Source organism: Carettochelys insculpta, chromosome 1, assembly GCF_033958435.1.
Source record: "Carettochelys insculpta isolate YL-2023 chromosome 1, ASM3395843v1, whole genome shotgun sequence".
Taxonomy (NCBI): Eukaryota; Metazoa; Chordata; order Testudines; family Carettochelyidae; genus Carettochelys; species Carettochelys insculpta.
In genome coordinates this window covers 376470457-376486088 of record NC_134137.1, presented here as the reverse complement: position 1 = coordinate 376486088, position 15632 = coordinate 376470457, and the positions used below count along the sequence as shown (strand labels likewise).

The 15632-nt window shown below is 44.0% G+C and overlaps 1 protein-coding gene across 7 annotated transcripts in view; it reads right to left on the bottom strand.

Annotated features, from left to right (window-relative positions):
- The window catches only part of NRF1 (nuclear respiratory factor 1), a 151885-nt gene that overhangs the window by 73599 nt on the left and 62654 nt on the right, over nucleotides 1-15632 (bottom strand). For all 7 annotated transcript variants that reach the window (XM_074975912.1, XM_074975930.1, XM_074975950.1 and 4 more), the window contains exons 8-9: nucleotides 14087-14188; nucleotides 6389-6546 (exon numbers count right to left, since the gene is read on the bottom strand). In XM_074975912.1, the coding sequence (XP_074832013.1) occupies nucleotides 6389-6546; nucleotides 14087-14188 (260 nt within the window). The remainder of the gene's footprint in view (nucleotides 1-6388; nucleotides 6547-14086; nucleotides 14189-15632) is intronic.

Below are 15632 nucleotides of genomic sequence, written 5' to 3'. Positions count from 1 at the left end.
AGGCTGTTAAGGGGAACTGTAGAATCCTTGTCATTGGAGGTTTTTAAGAGCAGGTTACCCAAATACCCATCAGGGATGGTCTATGTCTACTTGGTTCAGCCTCAGCACAGAGGGCTGGATAAGGTCCTCTTCAAAGCCCCCCTCTAACCCTACCCTATAAATGACCCACTTGGCCCTTTCCACCCCTATATTCTCCTGTTCTAAAATCCCTCTTAATGAACATGCAGTTTTCTTAATAGCTTTTTGCACGGGACTCCAGAAAAGCCCAGGTAAGTTTTAGCAAGTGTATTTCCTTATGCATTGCTTTGTGGCCAAACAAAACCCCCCAAGAAACTGCAGAGGCAGGATCTTCCTGTACAGCAAATATATTAGTTTTTTCTCCCTCAAAACACAATGTCCCACACCTTTTGTAGCTATGCCTTCAATAATTGTTTCAAGCAATTCACCTTAAACCGAAGTAAAACTCACTGGTCAGTTATTCCCATGATTACTTCCATTCCTTTTATCCAAAACCAAATATTTTGCTACCCTCCAGCCTTGTGGTTTATTAGCTCATTTGAACGAGAGAATAGCAGCTGAGTGACTTGTTGCTATTCATGCATTTATTCCAGAGCCTCTTCCTTAGATGGCTGAATATCTGGCAGTACCTCCCCTTCATTATCTGAAAAAAGCAGCTATGTCTCCTGCAGTGAAGATCAATTCTAAGAAGACATTTAGCTTCCTTGGGATCTTTCTTAACTGTACCATAGTAGCCCAAAACAGCCCTCCCCTCTTCTTGTAGGGTTCTTATCAGTTATTTGTTTTATATCCTTCCCTCTTGACCTTTTTAATTTCCAGCACTGATTTAATGCTCCTTCCAGCAGACTTGGCTTGGGCTGGATTTTCATTTCTAAACGATACCTTCTCCCCTTAAAAAAATCTCCCATTGCTATTTGACCAGATCATTTTGTTTTCTTGCCTTCACATATCCTCTTACCTAGGAGATATGTCACCCCTCCTGCAAATTGGCACTGGTATAAAGACATTTATAGCATGGGAAGACCAGCTAAAATAAACAGATTTCACCTGCTGGAACTGCCCAGCCTCCCAGCCAGAAGCAGCACTTATTTAAATCCACTTTCCAGGGTAATTTAGGATCCTAATGAACTGTGAAGGCTGCAGCCCTGAAAATAACAACAGTGCTTTGCTGTACATATGCTCTTTCGATTTATCAAAACAAAGGAGAAGTCCAGTAGCACTTTAAAGACTAACAAAATAATTTATTAGATGATGAGCTTTCGTGGGACAGACCCACTTCTTCAGATCATAGCCCTACCAGAACAGATTCAATATTTAAGGCACAGAGAACCAAAAATAGTAACCAAGGTTGACAAATCAGAAAGATTATTATCAAGGTAAGCAAATCAGAGAGAAGAGGAGCAGAAGGAGCGGGGGAAAGTCAAGAATTAGATAAAGCAAAGTATGCAAAAGAGCCCCTATAATGAGCAGAAAATTGCCATCCCGGTTCAAACCACCTGTTAATGTGTCAAATTTGAATATAAAAGAGAGTTCAGCAGCCTCTCTTTCTAAACGGCTGTGAAAGTTCCTTTTCAGTAAACACAGACTTTCAGGTCATTAACAAGGAATGGCCCACTCCGTTAAAATGCTGGCTGACAGGTTTGTGAATCAGGAGTGTTTTATGTCTGTTCTATGCCCATGAATTCTTTGTCTAAGAGAGTTTGAAGTCTGTCCCATATACAAAGCATCTGGGCATTGATGGCACATGATGGCATATATGATGTTAGCTGAGGAACATGAGAATGTGCCCGTGATTCTGTGAATAACCTGGTTAGGTCCAGTGATGGTATCTCCAGAATAGATATGTGGACAAAGTTGGCAACGGGTCTTGTTGCAAGGAAAAGTTCCAGGACTGGTATTCCTGCGGTATAGACTGTGGCTGTTGGTGAGGATCCTCATAAGGTTGGGAGGTTGTCTGTAGGAGAGAACAGGCCTGTCACCTAGGGCCTTCTGGAGTGTGGCATCCTGATCAAGGATAAGTTGTAGGTCTTTAATAATGCATTGCAGCGGTCTGAGTTGGGGGCTGTAGGTGATGACCAGTGGTGTTCTGTTCTTGGCTTTTTGGGGCCTATCTTGGAGTAGCTGGTCTCTGGGTATTTGTCTGGCCTGTTGATTTGTTTTTTTATTTCTCCTAGTGGGTAATTCAGGTTTATGAATATTTGGTAGAGATACTGTAGTTTTTGGTCTCTGTCAGTAGGATCAGAGCAAATGTGAAACAATGGATCTAGTTGTGTGTGCAGGATGGAAGCTAGAAGTGTGTAGGTAAGTATAGTGATTAGCGGGTTTCTGATAGAGCGTGGTACTGATCAGGCCATCCTTGATTTGTACTGTAGCATACAGGAAATGTCTCTCTCGCATGGAGTAGTTGAGGCATAAGTTGATGGTGTGGTGCAGACTGTTAAAATCTCTGTGGAATTCTTCTAGAGTCTCTATACTATGGGTCCAAAGCAGAAAGATGTCATCGATGTATCGTAAGTAAAGGAGAGGCAGTAGGGGACAAGAGCTAAGGAATCGTTGTTCTAGGTCAGCCATGAATATATTAGCATATTGGGGGGCCATGCAGGTGCCCATAGCAGTTCCACTAATCTGGTGGTATAAATTGTCCCCAAATCAGAAATAATTGTGGGTGAGAACAAAGTTACAGAGGTCAGACACCAGGTTGGCTGTGGTGACATCAGGAATGGTATTCCTGATCACTTGTAATCCGTCTTCACATGGAATATTAGTGTACAGAGCCTCTACATCCATAGTGGCAAGGATGGTGTTGTCAGGAACTATTCCGATGTTTTGTAATTTCCTCAGAAAGTCAGTGATATCTCAGAGACAGCTGGGAGTGTTAGTGGCATAGGGTTTGGAGAAGGGAGTCCACGTAACTGGATAGTCCGGTGGTAAGGGTGCCAATACCCAAAATGATAAGGCGTCCGGGGTTTCCAGGTTTGTGGATTTTGGGAAGTGAATAGAATAATCCAGGATGAGGCTCAGATGGTGTGCCTGAGTGAATAAGGTCCCGAGTAGCAGCAGGGAGTTCCTTAAGACTTGTTGCAATTTCTTCCGGAATTCCAAAGTGGAATCAGAGGAGAGAGGTCTGTAAAATTTGGTGTTGGAGAGTTGTCTGGCTGCCTCCTGTTCATAGTCTGACTTATTCATGATGACAACAGCACCCCTTTTGTCAGCTGGTTTGATTATAATGTCTGGTTATTTTTGAGACTCTGGACAGCATAGCGTTCAGCATAGTTGAGATTGTGTCTCATTTAGTACTGTTCGCGTATAATGTCAGTCTGAGCATGGTTGTGGAAGCATTGTACGTAGAAATCCTGACTTTCACTACGACTGTCAGGGGGAGTCCACATAGAGTTCTTCTTCTCTTGGTGTTGGTGGGGGGGAGGTGGGGGGGGTTGAGAGAAACTCTTAGACAAAGAATTAATAGGCATAAAACAGACATAAAAACACCCTTGATTCACAAACGTGTCAGCCAGCACTTTAATGGAGTGGGCCATTCTGTTAATAACCTGAAAGTCTGTGTTTTACTGAAAAGAAACTTTCACAGCCGTTTGGAAAGAGAGGCTGCTGAACTCTTTTATATTCAAATTCGACATATTAACACGTGGTTTGAACCAGGATGGCAATTTTCTGCTCATTATAGGGGCTCTTTTGCATACTTTGCTTTATCTAACTCCTGACTTTCCCCCACTTCTTCTGCCCCTCTGCTCTCTGATTTGCTTATCTTGATGATAATTTTTCTGATTTGTCAACTTTGATTACTATTTTTGGTTCTCTGTGCCTTAAATATTGAGTCTGTTCTGGTATGGCTACAGTCTGAAGAAGTGGGGCTGTCCCACAAAAGCTCATCACCTAATAAATTATTTTGTTAGTCTTTAAAGTGCCACTGGAATGCTTGTTTGTTTTGATAGTATGTAGACTAGCACGGCTATCTTTCCATTTCTTTCCATTTATGTTGAGCTCCCCATGTTTATCTATTAACTCATATACATGCACTCCTCCTCAGCCTCTGTTGCTGGAAATTGCTGCTATGCTTCCCGTCCCTAAGCCTATTACAGCAATTGCCTCATTTGTCACACCTGCCCACATCTGCTATTTACAATGACACCACTCTACCAGGGACCCCTAGAGATACCACACCAGCACCTGATGAAGTGATGGGATGTACGGAGGGAAGCTTTGTGCTAAAACCAGATAGAAGCCTGCCAAAGCTGGCAACAGGAGCCAGCTCTTACAGGCTAGAGTGTCCTTGAGTCCTCAAGTGTCAGGTGGGAAACCTCAGCTCACTGTTGGGATAGCTGAGGTGGGTGGTGGAGGAGAAGGGGGATTATGGTCCTTGAGTCAATCCAGAACAAGCCTTGTGGCCAACTGATGAATAATATGGAGCTGCATGGGTTGGTAGTTGTATCACAGGCCTGCAAGAAGGATGCAAAGCGAAGGGGTGGGTAAGACTTCAGGGCTTGCATAAATCACACCCCTAGCCCACGAGGAAAATCAGTCAGTATAGTTCCACCCTCCAGCACACCTCCCAACCACTGCCACTGTCAACATCTCAACATTGCTATGAGTTTCTGCAGGTAGCCATATTCTCCCTTCTACATGGTAAACAGCCGAATGAGCTCAGCTGCATTGCACCTTGTTAACAAGACCTCCTGAGGCACAGTTTACTCCACTGCCATCAGAAAGCAACCTGCATTGCCACAGCACAAGAGCGCGGCCTTTTTATTTTCCCCAAAGTGCACATTGATCCCACCTACTTCTAACTAGAGCAGCCAATATGTTTACTGAATACCTCACCTCACATTTGGAGGCTCATGTTGCAGGTTCTCCCACTCCCTCCTGCAAAACACGGCTGGCTAAAGAGAAAAGCATTGCAGGGAACCCCTGGGATTGCTCCCAGAGTTATTTCTAGAAAGGATTGTGATTTTCAGAAGTTAATCCTGTTATTTAATTTCCATCTGCCTAAAAGTGGCTATACAGTGGGACATGGGCATAAGTAGGAGACAAATTGTACATGAGTAGGCTTGGCAGAATTCCATTGTTAGGCTTCTAGTTCTGATGGATTTATATCAAGGGGTGGATTTTTTTTTCTGGATTTTTATTGCTCTACATCTCTCTGTATCTGGAACGGTTTAGGATATGTTAAGCAGTTTGGAGTAATCTTGAAAAATAAATAAATAAATGAATGAATAAAAGGCAAAACCCTATTTTTTGATTCATTTAAGAGTACCAGAGAAAGTTCTTGGGATTACAACTGTAAGTGACCATCTGACAGGTGGGAAGGGTGGACTGTGTGACAGTAAAGCCTGCTCTACAGTGTTGCGACTACTTGAGGGTGTGGAGGCCCTGTTTGGTACCAAAGGGGGAGAGATGGGATTTGGGGTGGGGAGAAGCGAAGAGGAACGAGTGATCTGCTCTAACACCCAGCATTCCATGCGTTGCCCTTCTCCTGGTTGGATTAAGCCTTCTTCAGTAAACAGACTCCAAGACTGAGGAGGCCAAGTGCAAAAGCAAAGGCCAAATAGAAGATAAATCTGTTGCAAAAACTAGAGTTGAGCAATTCCCAGGCTCTTTGGACCTCTTCTCTCTCCTTGTGCTAAGGACAATCTCCCTCTTCTCACACAAACCCCCTTTCTCACCAGGGCCTCCACAAAAGTCTTTCAAAATAACCTCCGCAAGGTTCCGCTCTGAGCCTCAGAGCAGCACTTCAGACTCTCATCAGAATGTTCTTTTGCAAATAACCAGAATTACGGCTCATTCCAAGCCAAGCGCTCTCCAGGAGAGGAGAAATCATTACCCAGGCAGTTCACTTCAGCTTCTCTGCTCCAGAACCAAGCACAAGAGAATACCATCAACAACTAGGTTAAAGGGAGATTCTGATTTCAGATCACAAGCGACAATACTGCTACACAGCTGGTTAAATCAACTTCATGGAGGCACCCTCAATAATGTTGACAGAGAGATGGGTGGCTTATTAAACAGGTGCTCCTAGGACATTATAGCTCTTATGTGCTGTAACTGGACACTCTCTGGACAAACAAGATCTGTAGAGAGAGATGGGTCATAAATGTACCTTTTGTAACAGCACATTTCCATCTCACCGAGCTTCCTCATGTTGTAATGGGACACTAGGAAATGATCTATGAAAGCTTTGAAATGGATGGGTTGGGAATTCAACATGGAAAAAATCACAATGAAAGACCTCAGACAATGTTCTTCCAAACGTTTCACCAGCTTTTGTGCTGCCCTCATCATTGACATATAGCAAACCTGGCAGAAAGGCTGCCCTCTTTCAGTGGCCGTACCCCATAGCTCCACCTCCTACTTGTACCTGTTCAGTGCCATGGTAACGGTTGCTCCTTGTTGCATCTCTTGAGATGCTGCCACTGCTGCTTCTGCCAGCGATGCCACTGCCTGCGTGGCCTCCGAGGCCTGCGTCGTCTGGATAGTCATCTCTCCCCCCTGTAGCGTTGCCCAGTTCTGCTCCACCTAGTTGGGTGAACAGAGAAAGAGGAAAAATTCAGTTTTCCTGAACCTTTCGCACAGCTAGGTAGCTACTTCTTAAAAGGACAAAGTCATACGCTTTTGAGATGTCTTTGAAAAATCCTATATGCTTTGATTATTCTGTACAGAACATCCTTAGAGGATCTCTGTTGGAAAAAGAGGTGCCTTGGGAGTAATTTAGAAACATAACGATAGAACATTTTGGAAACTATCCAATTGCTTCTCATTCACTATCAAGGTGTTGACTCTCACTTCTGATCACCTGGGAAATTTCAAACACATGCTTTCGTGACTTCTCCCATGCTGTCGCATGAATGTGGGAGCAATCCCTTTAAAAGATCCAAAAGCTACTTCGGTATTCTCCAAATCCATCCTTTGCTATAACTGACAGAAAATGTGCCTCTGATTTTTAAATTATTTGTACGCCAAAAGTGTCTAGCACCCCTACTCATGGAACCGGTGCCAGGTACTGTATAAACATAGTACAAAATGTCTCATTATTTCCTTGTACATCTTCATTTGTCTGCCCATACCCATCTGTTTTCTCCTGTATTATACTTAGAATGTCAGCTCTTTGGGATTGTCTTTTTGTTCTGTGTTTACACAGTGCCTAGAACAATGGGGTCTGACCCATGACTAGGGATCTTATGAAAAATACAAATGATAAATAAGTCACATTTGAAAGCCGTTCTCTTCGTGTATTATAGTTACTTCAATACATCCCATTTTCACTTAACTAAGGACATTTCCATGCATACAGGATCTTGTGCTTGTCATGGAGTTCACCTGCTCCTAGCTGATCATTGTCCAACTCAGTCTATGCTCCTCCAACTGGGACCTCACATGTATCAATGAGTGTAGGGTCACAAATAGAATAGTAGGACATGAGTCAGAAACGAGCATCAAGAACAAAAGATCATAGAATCAGAGGATGAAGAGAGTCTTCAATCTTCGAATTTGTGGACCGTTTCATAAGACAATTCCTCTCACAGAATTCCTCCCCTCCTCCCAACTGCATACATTACTGTCTGGTGCTTAAATGTTTTGTTCAACTAATCGTCAGGTAGGGCCCCACAGACCATTGCCACGATACACAGAAAAGGAAAAAAAATGTACTCACTTGCACCCAGTCCATCCCATCTAGACAAGGTTTTTCTTTTAATTTTTAGTATCCTCTTAGAGGTGAGGGGCTGCAGCAGAGTCTCAGGTCATTATCTACATGTAATATATACACCCGCAAGCCTTCTAACCATCATCAGGTGTCACTTTCCTTGAGGGATCATGACTGAGCAAGATTTCAATAAGAGATCTGTAGGAAGATAGGGGTGGCTACCATGGATCTGTTCAGGGAGACCATTCCATGCACAAAGGGTAGAGAGGAAGAAAGAAACTGATGATGAAGGCTAACCTTTGTGGTGGAGTAGACAGCACTAAGATATCGAAATGGACCCAGAGAGAAGACCCGAAGGTGATGAGAAGAAGCTTGAATTTGATGTGGGGGAAGAATTCAGTGTGGCAGGTGTTTAAAAACAAAGAAGCAAGCACAAGCTAATTTTAGCAGTTGTGTTTGATATGGCTTGAATCACTCATCAAGGAAGACAGAGGGGAAGAGCTTACAGTATGAAGAAGGAAGACAAAGGGATGGTTAAAAGCGTAACATTCGTACAAGAGCCGAAAAAGACTGGTTCTTAAAAATGGTACATGAGAAGCTGCAGCAATCTTTGTGCATAACCTATAGGTGTGGGGAAAGGAGAGGAAGAAGTCAAAGAGGACCCCTAGTTTGTAGGGCTGGTGGTAGGAAGAAAACAGGATTAACAGTGAAGACAGAGAGGGAAAGCATAGATGTTCAGTTCTGGTCACATCAAGCTCAAGCCTATGGTCAGACATGGAAATAGATGTCATGAAAGTTTGAGATGAGGGACTGGACGCAGGGAGTTTGGTCAGCATTAGAGAGGCAGATGTGTAAGTGGGTGTAAAGGTGATAGAAGCCAAGAGAGCAAATGAGGGGTGAAGAAAGAGAGAGAGAAAATATAGAACAGGCTAAAGATGGCACCTCATAAGACCCCCACAGAAAGTGGGAGAGGTAAGAACCACTGTCCCCACTGAAGAAACAAGTACAAGTGTAAGGAAAAGCAGAAGAGAATGGAGTCACAAAAGTGGCTGGTAGATTTCAAGGAGATGAACGACTGAGTCAAAAGCTACTGTAGTTGAGAAACATGAGGATGGAGTAGAGATTTGGCAAGGAAGATGCCATTAGATATCACGGTGAGTGAACAGTTTCACTGGAGAAGCTCAAAGGCAGAAAAGGAGGAACTCGAAGGCAATGATAGGAGATTGTACATAAGTTTGCACGTGAAAGGAAGATGAGGTACAAGTTAGAGGGGCAGATCAAGGGCTTTTTCTTTTTTTAGGCTGATAGAGACCAGAATAGGCTTGTCTTGTGTAGGGAAGAAGCCAGATGAGAATTAGAAGAGGAGAGAGAAGGGAATAAGCAAATAAGGTCATAAAGCAAGAGGAAAGCAGTCAAGAGACCCATGTGCTGGTAATGGAGAGGAGGAGAGTGTACAGAGGATTGGAGGGGGGTAGGGTTGGGTGTCAAACATTTCTTCCAAAATGTCCAGTCAGTCCTTAATAGACAACATCGCTCTGATAGACGTGGGATCCCACTTACACCACTGAAACTTCGGAAAAGACAACATAAAAATTCCTGGCACTTCAGTTGTAACATTATTTAGAAAATGGAAAATAAGCGTACCCTCCCAGCATCCCCTACAACTCTCCTCTGACTCATACTGCGCATAGGATAAAAATGATTTAAAAATGTATTTTGGGTTAATTTCTTTTAAATGTTCTAAAAATGCTTTAAATATATGTATGGTAACAGCAAGTGAAAAACTTGCGCATAGGATAAAAATGGTTTAAAATGTACTTTGGGTTAGCCTCATTTCTTAAATGATTCTTAAGATGCTTTCAATTTATGGCACAGTAAGTGAGTGGTGCATTAGGGTTTAAATTAAATTCAAGTTTACACTCTTACTGTCCCCATCGCTCCTCTAGTTGCATTATTTCTCATGGAGGAAAATTCCTCATTCTATGTTGCTTCACTTTAAGTCCCAACTTTACAGACCCTATCCCCAATGCATATGAAGGAGCCCCGGTATCTAGTACTGGAGGGCACAGGAAAAGGAATCAAAGGCAGCAAAACAGCAGCTACAACTGCTGCTCTGAGTCACCACGGGAGGAGAAAGTAGTGAAGCATGACCAGTAAGAGGTGTTCAGGGGCAGCGGCACAGAAATGGAGGAAGATGATGATAGGAGTGAACCCGGGTTGGAGGCTGCTGGTAAGGACATTGCTGTATGTGAGAGGAGCATAGAAACAGAGGAGAGACAGGGAGTAGAGTAGGTGGGTTCAGCTGAGTCAATGGAAGACAGAGAGAAGAGAGTGTGGGAAGCTGGAAGTGGTAGAGGAGTTACTGACATCAACCAACTGTAGACCACAGCTAGGCTGGGAGGAGAGGCAGGAGGCCAAGCATGCAACGTTGAAAAAGATGATATCATCAAAGACAGGGGGAACTTGACAATGAAAAGCTCAGAGCAGATGCAACATGTGGTGAAGAGATCCAGGAAGTGGCCATTTTTGGTGAACTAGAATGCTGATCTGGGGCGGAAGTTAGACAAAAAGAAGCGAAGATCACAAGGGAAGTGACAACAGGATCACACAGGGCACCAATGCAGTGGTCACCAAAAACGAGGCAGAAGAGTTTGCGATGAGTGCTAGCCAGGAGCCCAAATGAGAGAGGAAGGAGGATGAGGATGAGAAGAAGTCAGGAGGATGGTACTAAGGATAAATGGGGGGAAACATGCCAGAGGGATTGTTTGTATAAGGGGATACGGGAAAGAGAACACAATACTCTCTCTGTTTCCTTTAGGCACACACCAAGAGATAAGGTGTGCGCAAGAGGTTGGCACTGCAAGAGAAAGTGGCTACAGAGACAGCATTGGGAGTGGAGGGGTGTGTGTAACCCAGGTGTTTTTAAGTGTTCCAGAGACTGAGGGAGGAAGCAGTGAGGAGACTGTGGGTGGCACAGACATTTTTTGAGACAAAAGAGGAGGGTCAAAATAGATCACGTTGTGCTGTTATCAGCCTTGATAAAGAAAAAAAAACTCAAATATCCAGTAACAGTAACTTGTGGAAAAGGTGGGGAAGGGTTCCGCCACATCATCCAGGAGAGGTGATGGAGTGGGACATGGAGAGGAACTGGTAGGCATCCTTCAGTCTGTATAGACTATGGATCGCGCCCTTTATAGTTTCAATTGAGGACTTCATTTACAGCATCTACTGTGACTATGAAGACCCACATGAGAGTGACAGTCCTTGTTGCATCTCTTGCAGATGTGGTGGGTGCCTGGCAAGTCCTTAGTGTGCTTTCTGTGCGCTCGCTTCTCCTCTGCTAGCTGTCCGATCCTGATCTTGCCCTCCTGAAAGCCCTTGTGTAACCCCTGCCTCCATCTGCTGTGGTCGTCTGCTAGTTCTTCCCAGTTGTCCAGCTCGATGTCTACCTCTCTGAGGTCTCTCTTGCAGACATCTTTGTAGCACAACTGGGGGCGTCCGGGAGGTCTTTTGCCAGAGGCTAGCTCACCATATAGGATGTCTTTTGGAATCCTTCCATCATTCATCCTGTGGACGTGGCCAAGCCAGCGGAGCCGACGCTGCCTGAGGAGGGTGTGCATGGCTGGGATTCCAGCTTGCTCGAGGACGGCGGTGTTGGTCACTCTGTCCTTCCATGATATTCCAAGGATGTGCCTGAGGCAGCGCAAGTGGAAGACGTTCAGCCTCTCCAGGTAAGGAAACAGACACTTGGATCTCTCTCTCTCTCTCTCTCTCACACACACACACACACACACAAATTTACCTGTTTAATAAATTGATTACAACTTTGTGTAGACAAAGGGGAGATTTTCAAAGACAAGCTCTTAAGTCTCACAGCGAGTCAAAAGTTAGGCGTCCAATTTACAGGTGCGCCTTTGAAAATCTTCCCTAAGGCCTAAAGAGAAAGATAACAGGTCCTGAAAACCCTCTCGTGAATACAAAGTACTTTTCAAGGCCAGAGCCCCAAACAAACAGCTTGCTTCTGTTCTTTTTCTTTAGCTGCAAATGCTCATTAATGAGGAACAAAGCTGATCTGTGCTGCCACCTATTGCCACAAAAACCTTGTCCTTACAAGCAGGATAGGCTGACCATTCCACTCCATAACAAGGATGGCACTTCACCCAGAAACCTAGGCATGTGTCCAAAGGAGAGGACAACACCTTGCAGTGAAACAGCACACTCATTGACTTAAAGTGGGGCTTGAAGCAGGAGGAATTGAGGAAGAAGACAATTGTACCTGTTTGTATTACAGGAACCTGCTTTATACGTAATGCATTTTGTTTCCTGAAATCAAGAAAATTATGTATGATTTTTTTGCACTAAAAAATTAAGAGCTCCCTCTTTAACAGCTTGAGTTTGACAAGATTAAGCCCTCAAGGGGAAATGCAACTTTGTCAGGTTTGAAAAATTGGATTGAAAGAGATGAGTAAAAATTAATGTACTGCACTGTATAGTACTTTCCTGAACACTTATACTACTGGTCATTTATCCAGTGCCCTTTATCAGAGGAAAGTGTAATCTACTCACACGTTAATTAAGCCTCAATAGCCCTCAGCCATGCTGCAGAGAGGTGTTCCCACTTTACCCACTGGGAAATTGAGACAAAGAGAAGTTAAGTAGCTTTCCTAAGGCCACACAACATTATCTTCCTGGCGCTGACTCCAAGTCCTAAACCTTAACCAGCACCACCACCATCCGCTTCTGTAACCAACTGACTGATGTTTAGGGCCCAGAGGTTATCCAGACAAGCACATGAATGAGTATGTCTGGACAGCTGAATACAGCACACATGGATTTGCTATTATTCCAATGGACACTATGACTGAGATCTGTGTGCACAAAAGTTAGGAAATTCGGCACTTTGGGGCTCCTGGTAATTGTGCATACACATGCATCTCCAGAGTCACAATTACCACAAACCTGCACTTTTTGACTTTGGGTCACATAAAATATCAAAGACAACATTACATTAATGCTGCTTTCAGCTTTTAACATGGCAGCATACGACATTAACTAAATGATGAAAGACGCCGGCTTGGATGTTCAGGAAAGATAGAAGTACCATACAGCAGATATTGGCACTAAGATTGATAGCGGAGAAAGTTCTACGAAAGAACAAGAACATCTACACTTGCTTAGTTGCTTTTCAGAAGGCTTTAGACAGTATAGATCAGAAAGTGACTTAGGCAGTGCTGGAGTCATACGGAGCGGATAGCAGACTGATACGGTGGTTGAAGGTTATCGATGACAATGCAGAAGCAGCGGTGAGAATGTGCGGAGAGTTGGGAAGTCGGTTTAGAACGAGTAGAGGTATGAGACAAGGAGACCCATTATCGCCGAGTATCTTCACCACACATCTAGAGAGAGCGATGGACAAGATCAAGGAAGAGGTAGAAGGGATATCTGTGCAAGGGATAAGAATAAACAACTTGAGGTTCGCAAATGACAGTTATCATTGAGGAAGATGAGAAGCTAGCGAAAACGGTGCAGGTGCTAAACGAGGAAGGGAAGCGGTACAGACTGATTATGAATATCAATAAAAGGAAAACATTGGTATTTAGAGACAAGGAAATAGGAAGGAAGATCAGTATAGATGGGACTGAACTAGAGAACGCAGAGAAGTTCACATATCTGGGGAGCAACACAACATATGATCCAGACTGTAAGAAGGAAATAATGACTAGAATAGCAAAAGCAAGAGCGAGTTTGAAGGTGATGGATAAGAGCTGGAAAAGGAAAGCAATCAGCTTAGGAATGAAGCTGTGTATCTAGAAAACCTGTGTATGCAGCAACATGTTGTACAGATGTGAGACATGGGTGATAACAAAAGATTCGAAGAGAAGAATACTGGAGTTCAAGAGGAGTTGTTATAGAAATATCCTGAGACTAAGATGGATGCAGGAGGTCACCAATGAGGAATTATATAAGATAACAGCCAAAAGAGAATGTACAGCAGAAAGTTATACAATGCAACTTACCGCTATTTGGGCATAATTTCAGAATGAACGACAAACTAAAATTCAAGACCCTGGTATTCAGCATAATGGACATTTTGAATGAGAGAGGCAGACCCCACAGAGAATGGGTAGATGATAAAGTAGATTGGTGCAGAGCTAGTCCACAGAAACTAAGCCACTCTCGAATGGATAGGGAAAAATGGAAGGAAATAGCACAAGAGGCATCAGACACCAACGGGTGCTGAGCCCACGGTTGTTGACGACGACAATGATACAGCATTAAGCGTTTACTGGGAATGCAAAGCCTGAAGTGTGAAAGATGTGAGTGCATCAGAAATGTCCATTAGGCACACACAAAAACCATACCATGTGCTGCATGCCTGAGAAACATTAATACGACTGACTCATGCATCCTTACCTCTCCGTCAGTTACTGCAGAGTAATTGACTTGTGCAACAGTAACGGTGGTCGGCAACTCGGAGGCATCGGCCAGAGTGGCAACTGTCGCTCCTGTGCCAACCTGCAAAATGCCACCATTAAAGAGTCAACAAAATGTAGCTTCTGCCATCGTCATTCATCTCAGCAAGGCATAGTTACATCTTGGCTAGAGGGACAGCCTAGACTTCCAGCCCCCAAAGGTATCAGACCTAGAAAGCTCAATAGTAAGGGGTAATGTTTGTGGTAAATATTAAGATGACCTAAAGGGAAAACTGAAGATCAGCATGTCCCGCACTGATCACTATTAATGCCCAGCACTCACCATAAATAGGGGGGCTATTACTCTTCAAAGCATTTTACATACACAAATCCATCCTTAGCACCCCTGTGAGGTGTGGGAGCTATCTGCATCCCCATTTAACAGCTGGGAAAACAGAGGAGAAGAGGTTTATAGCCTGCTTTTAAGAGGGCGCAGCCCTTCAAACCCTGCAAAGAGATCAATGGGTGCACTGCACCTTGGAAAAGGAGGCCCTAAGCAAGCAGCTCAAAGCCAAAGAGAGAGTTGGCAGCAGCAAGCTGGGCCAATTCACAGCAGCTGAGAGGCAGTTTTGTTGTCTCTTTGGGGCAGAGGAGGAGATGCATGGGGACAGAGTTGCCTTCTTATGCTCCTATGCTAAGGCCCCGTCTCCACCAGAGGCACCATTGCAGCACAGATACAGCACCACAGCTATGCCAGCACAACTCTGTAGAGCTGATGCAGTCTGCAGTGACAGAAGGGGTTCTCCATCCCTGGAGGAGTACCATCTCTCCAAGGGATAGTAACTAGTTAGTAACTTCTGTAGAGCTAAGCTGCATTTACACCAGAGGTTAGTAAGTACAGCTACAAAGTTCAGGCGTGTAGATTTCTCATACCCCTGAGAACCATGGCTACAACTAAGTTTTAGGTGGAGACTCAGCCTAAACTTTCATTTAAAAATACACCAATGCCTATCACAGGTGTGAGCACAGGCATTAGCAGCCTCATTCTTTTTAGTAGGTGTTAACCCTGAAACACAGATGTCAACACTTGACTATTTCAACTAGTGATCGAAGCAGACACAAACAAGGCACGAGTCAGCCAAGGTCAGTTTTGTGTGTGTTGCTTTTACTTTATATAACAAAGACACGCACAATTTACTGTAAATGACATCTTGTTTCAACATCTCATGTGGGTGGTGCATGGTTTAAACATGGGTGAGTACCACAACTTCAAGTCCTATGAACAGCAACTACCAAAGTGGGAGTCATAAGCCCCCATAGGTTTGTGCCATCAGCATACAGGGTTGCAGAGGTCTGCACTGCACTGGCAACACCATTTTGCTCCACACATTCTGACATAGCATGTAAGGTCACAATGAACAGAGGACACCCTTTTGCTCTACAAAACGGCATCCTTCATGCAGCATGAGCTTGTACGCATTATATGTATGGGGGCCTGATGTGCAAAGGATCCAACTTCAGAGAGAAAAACGGCATCCTCAGTGCAG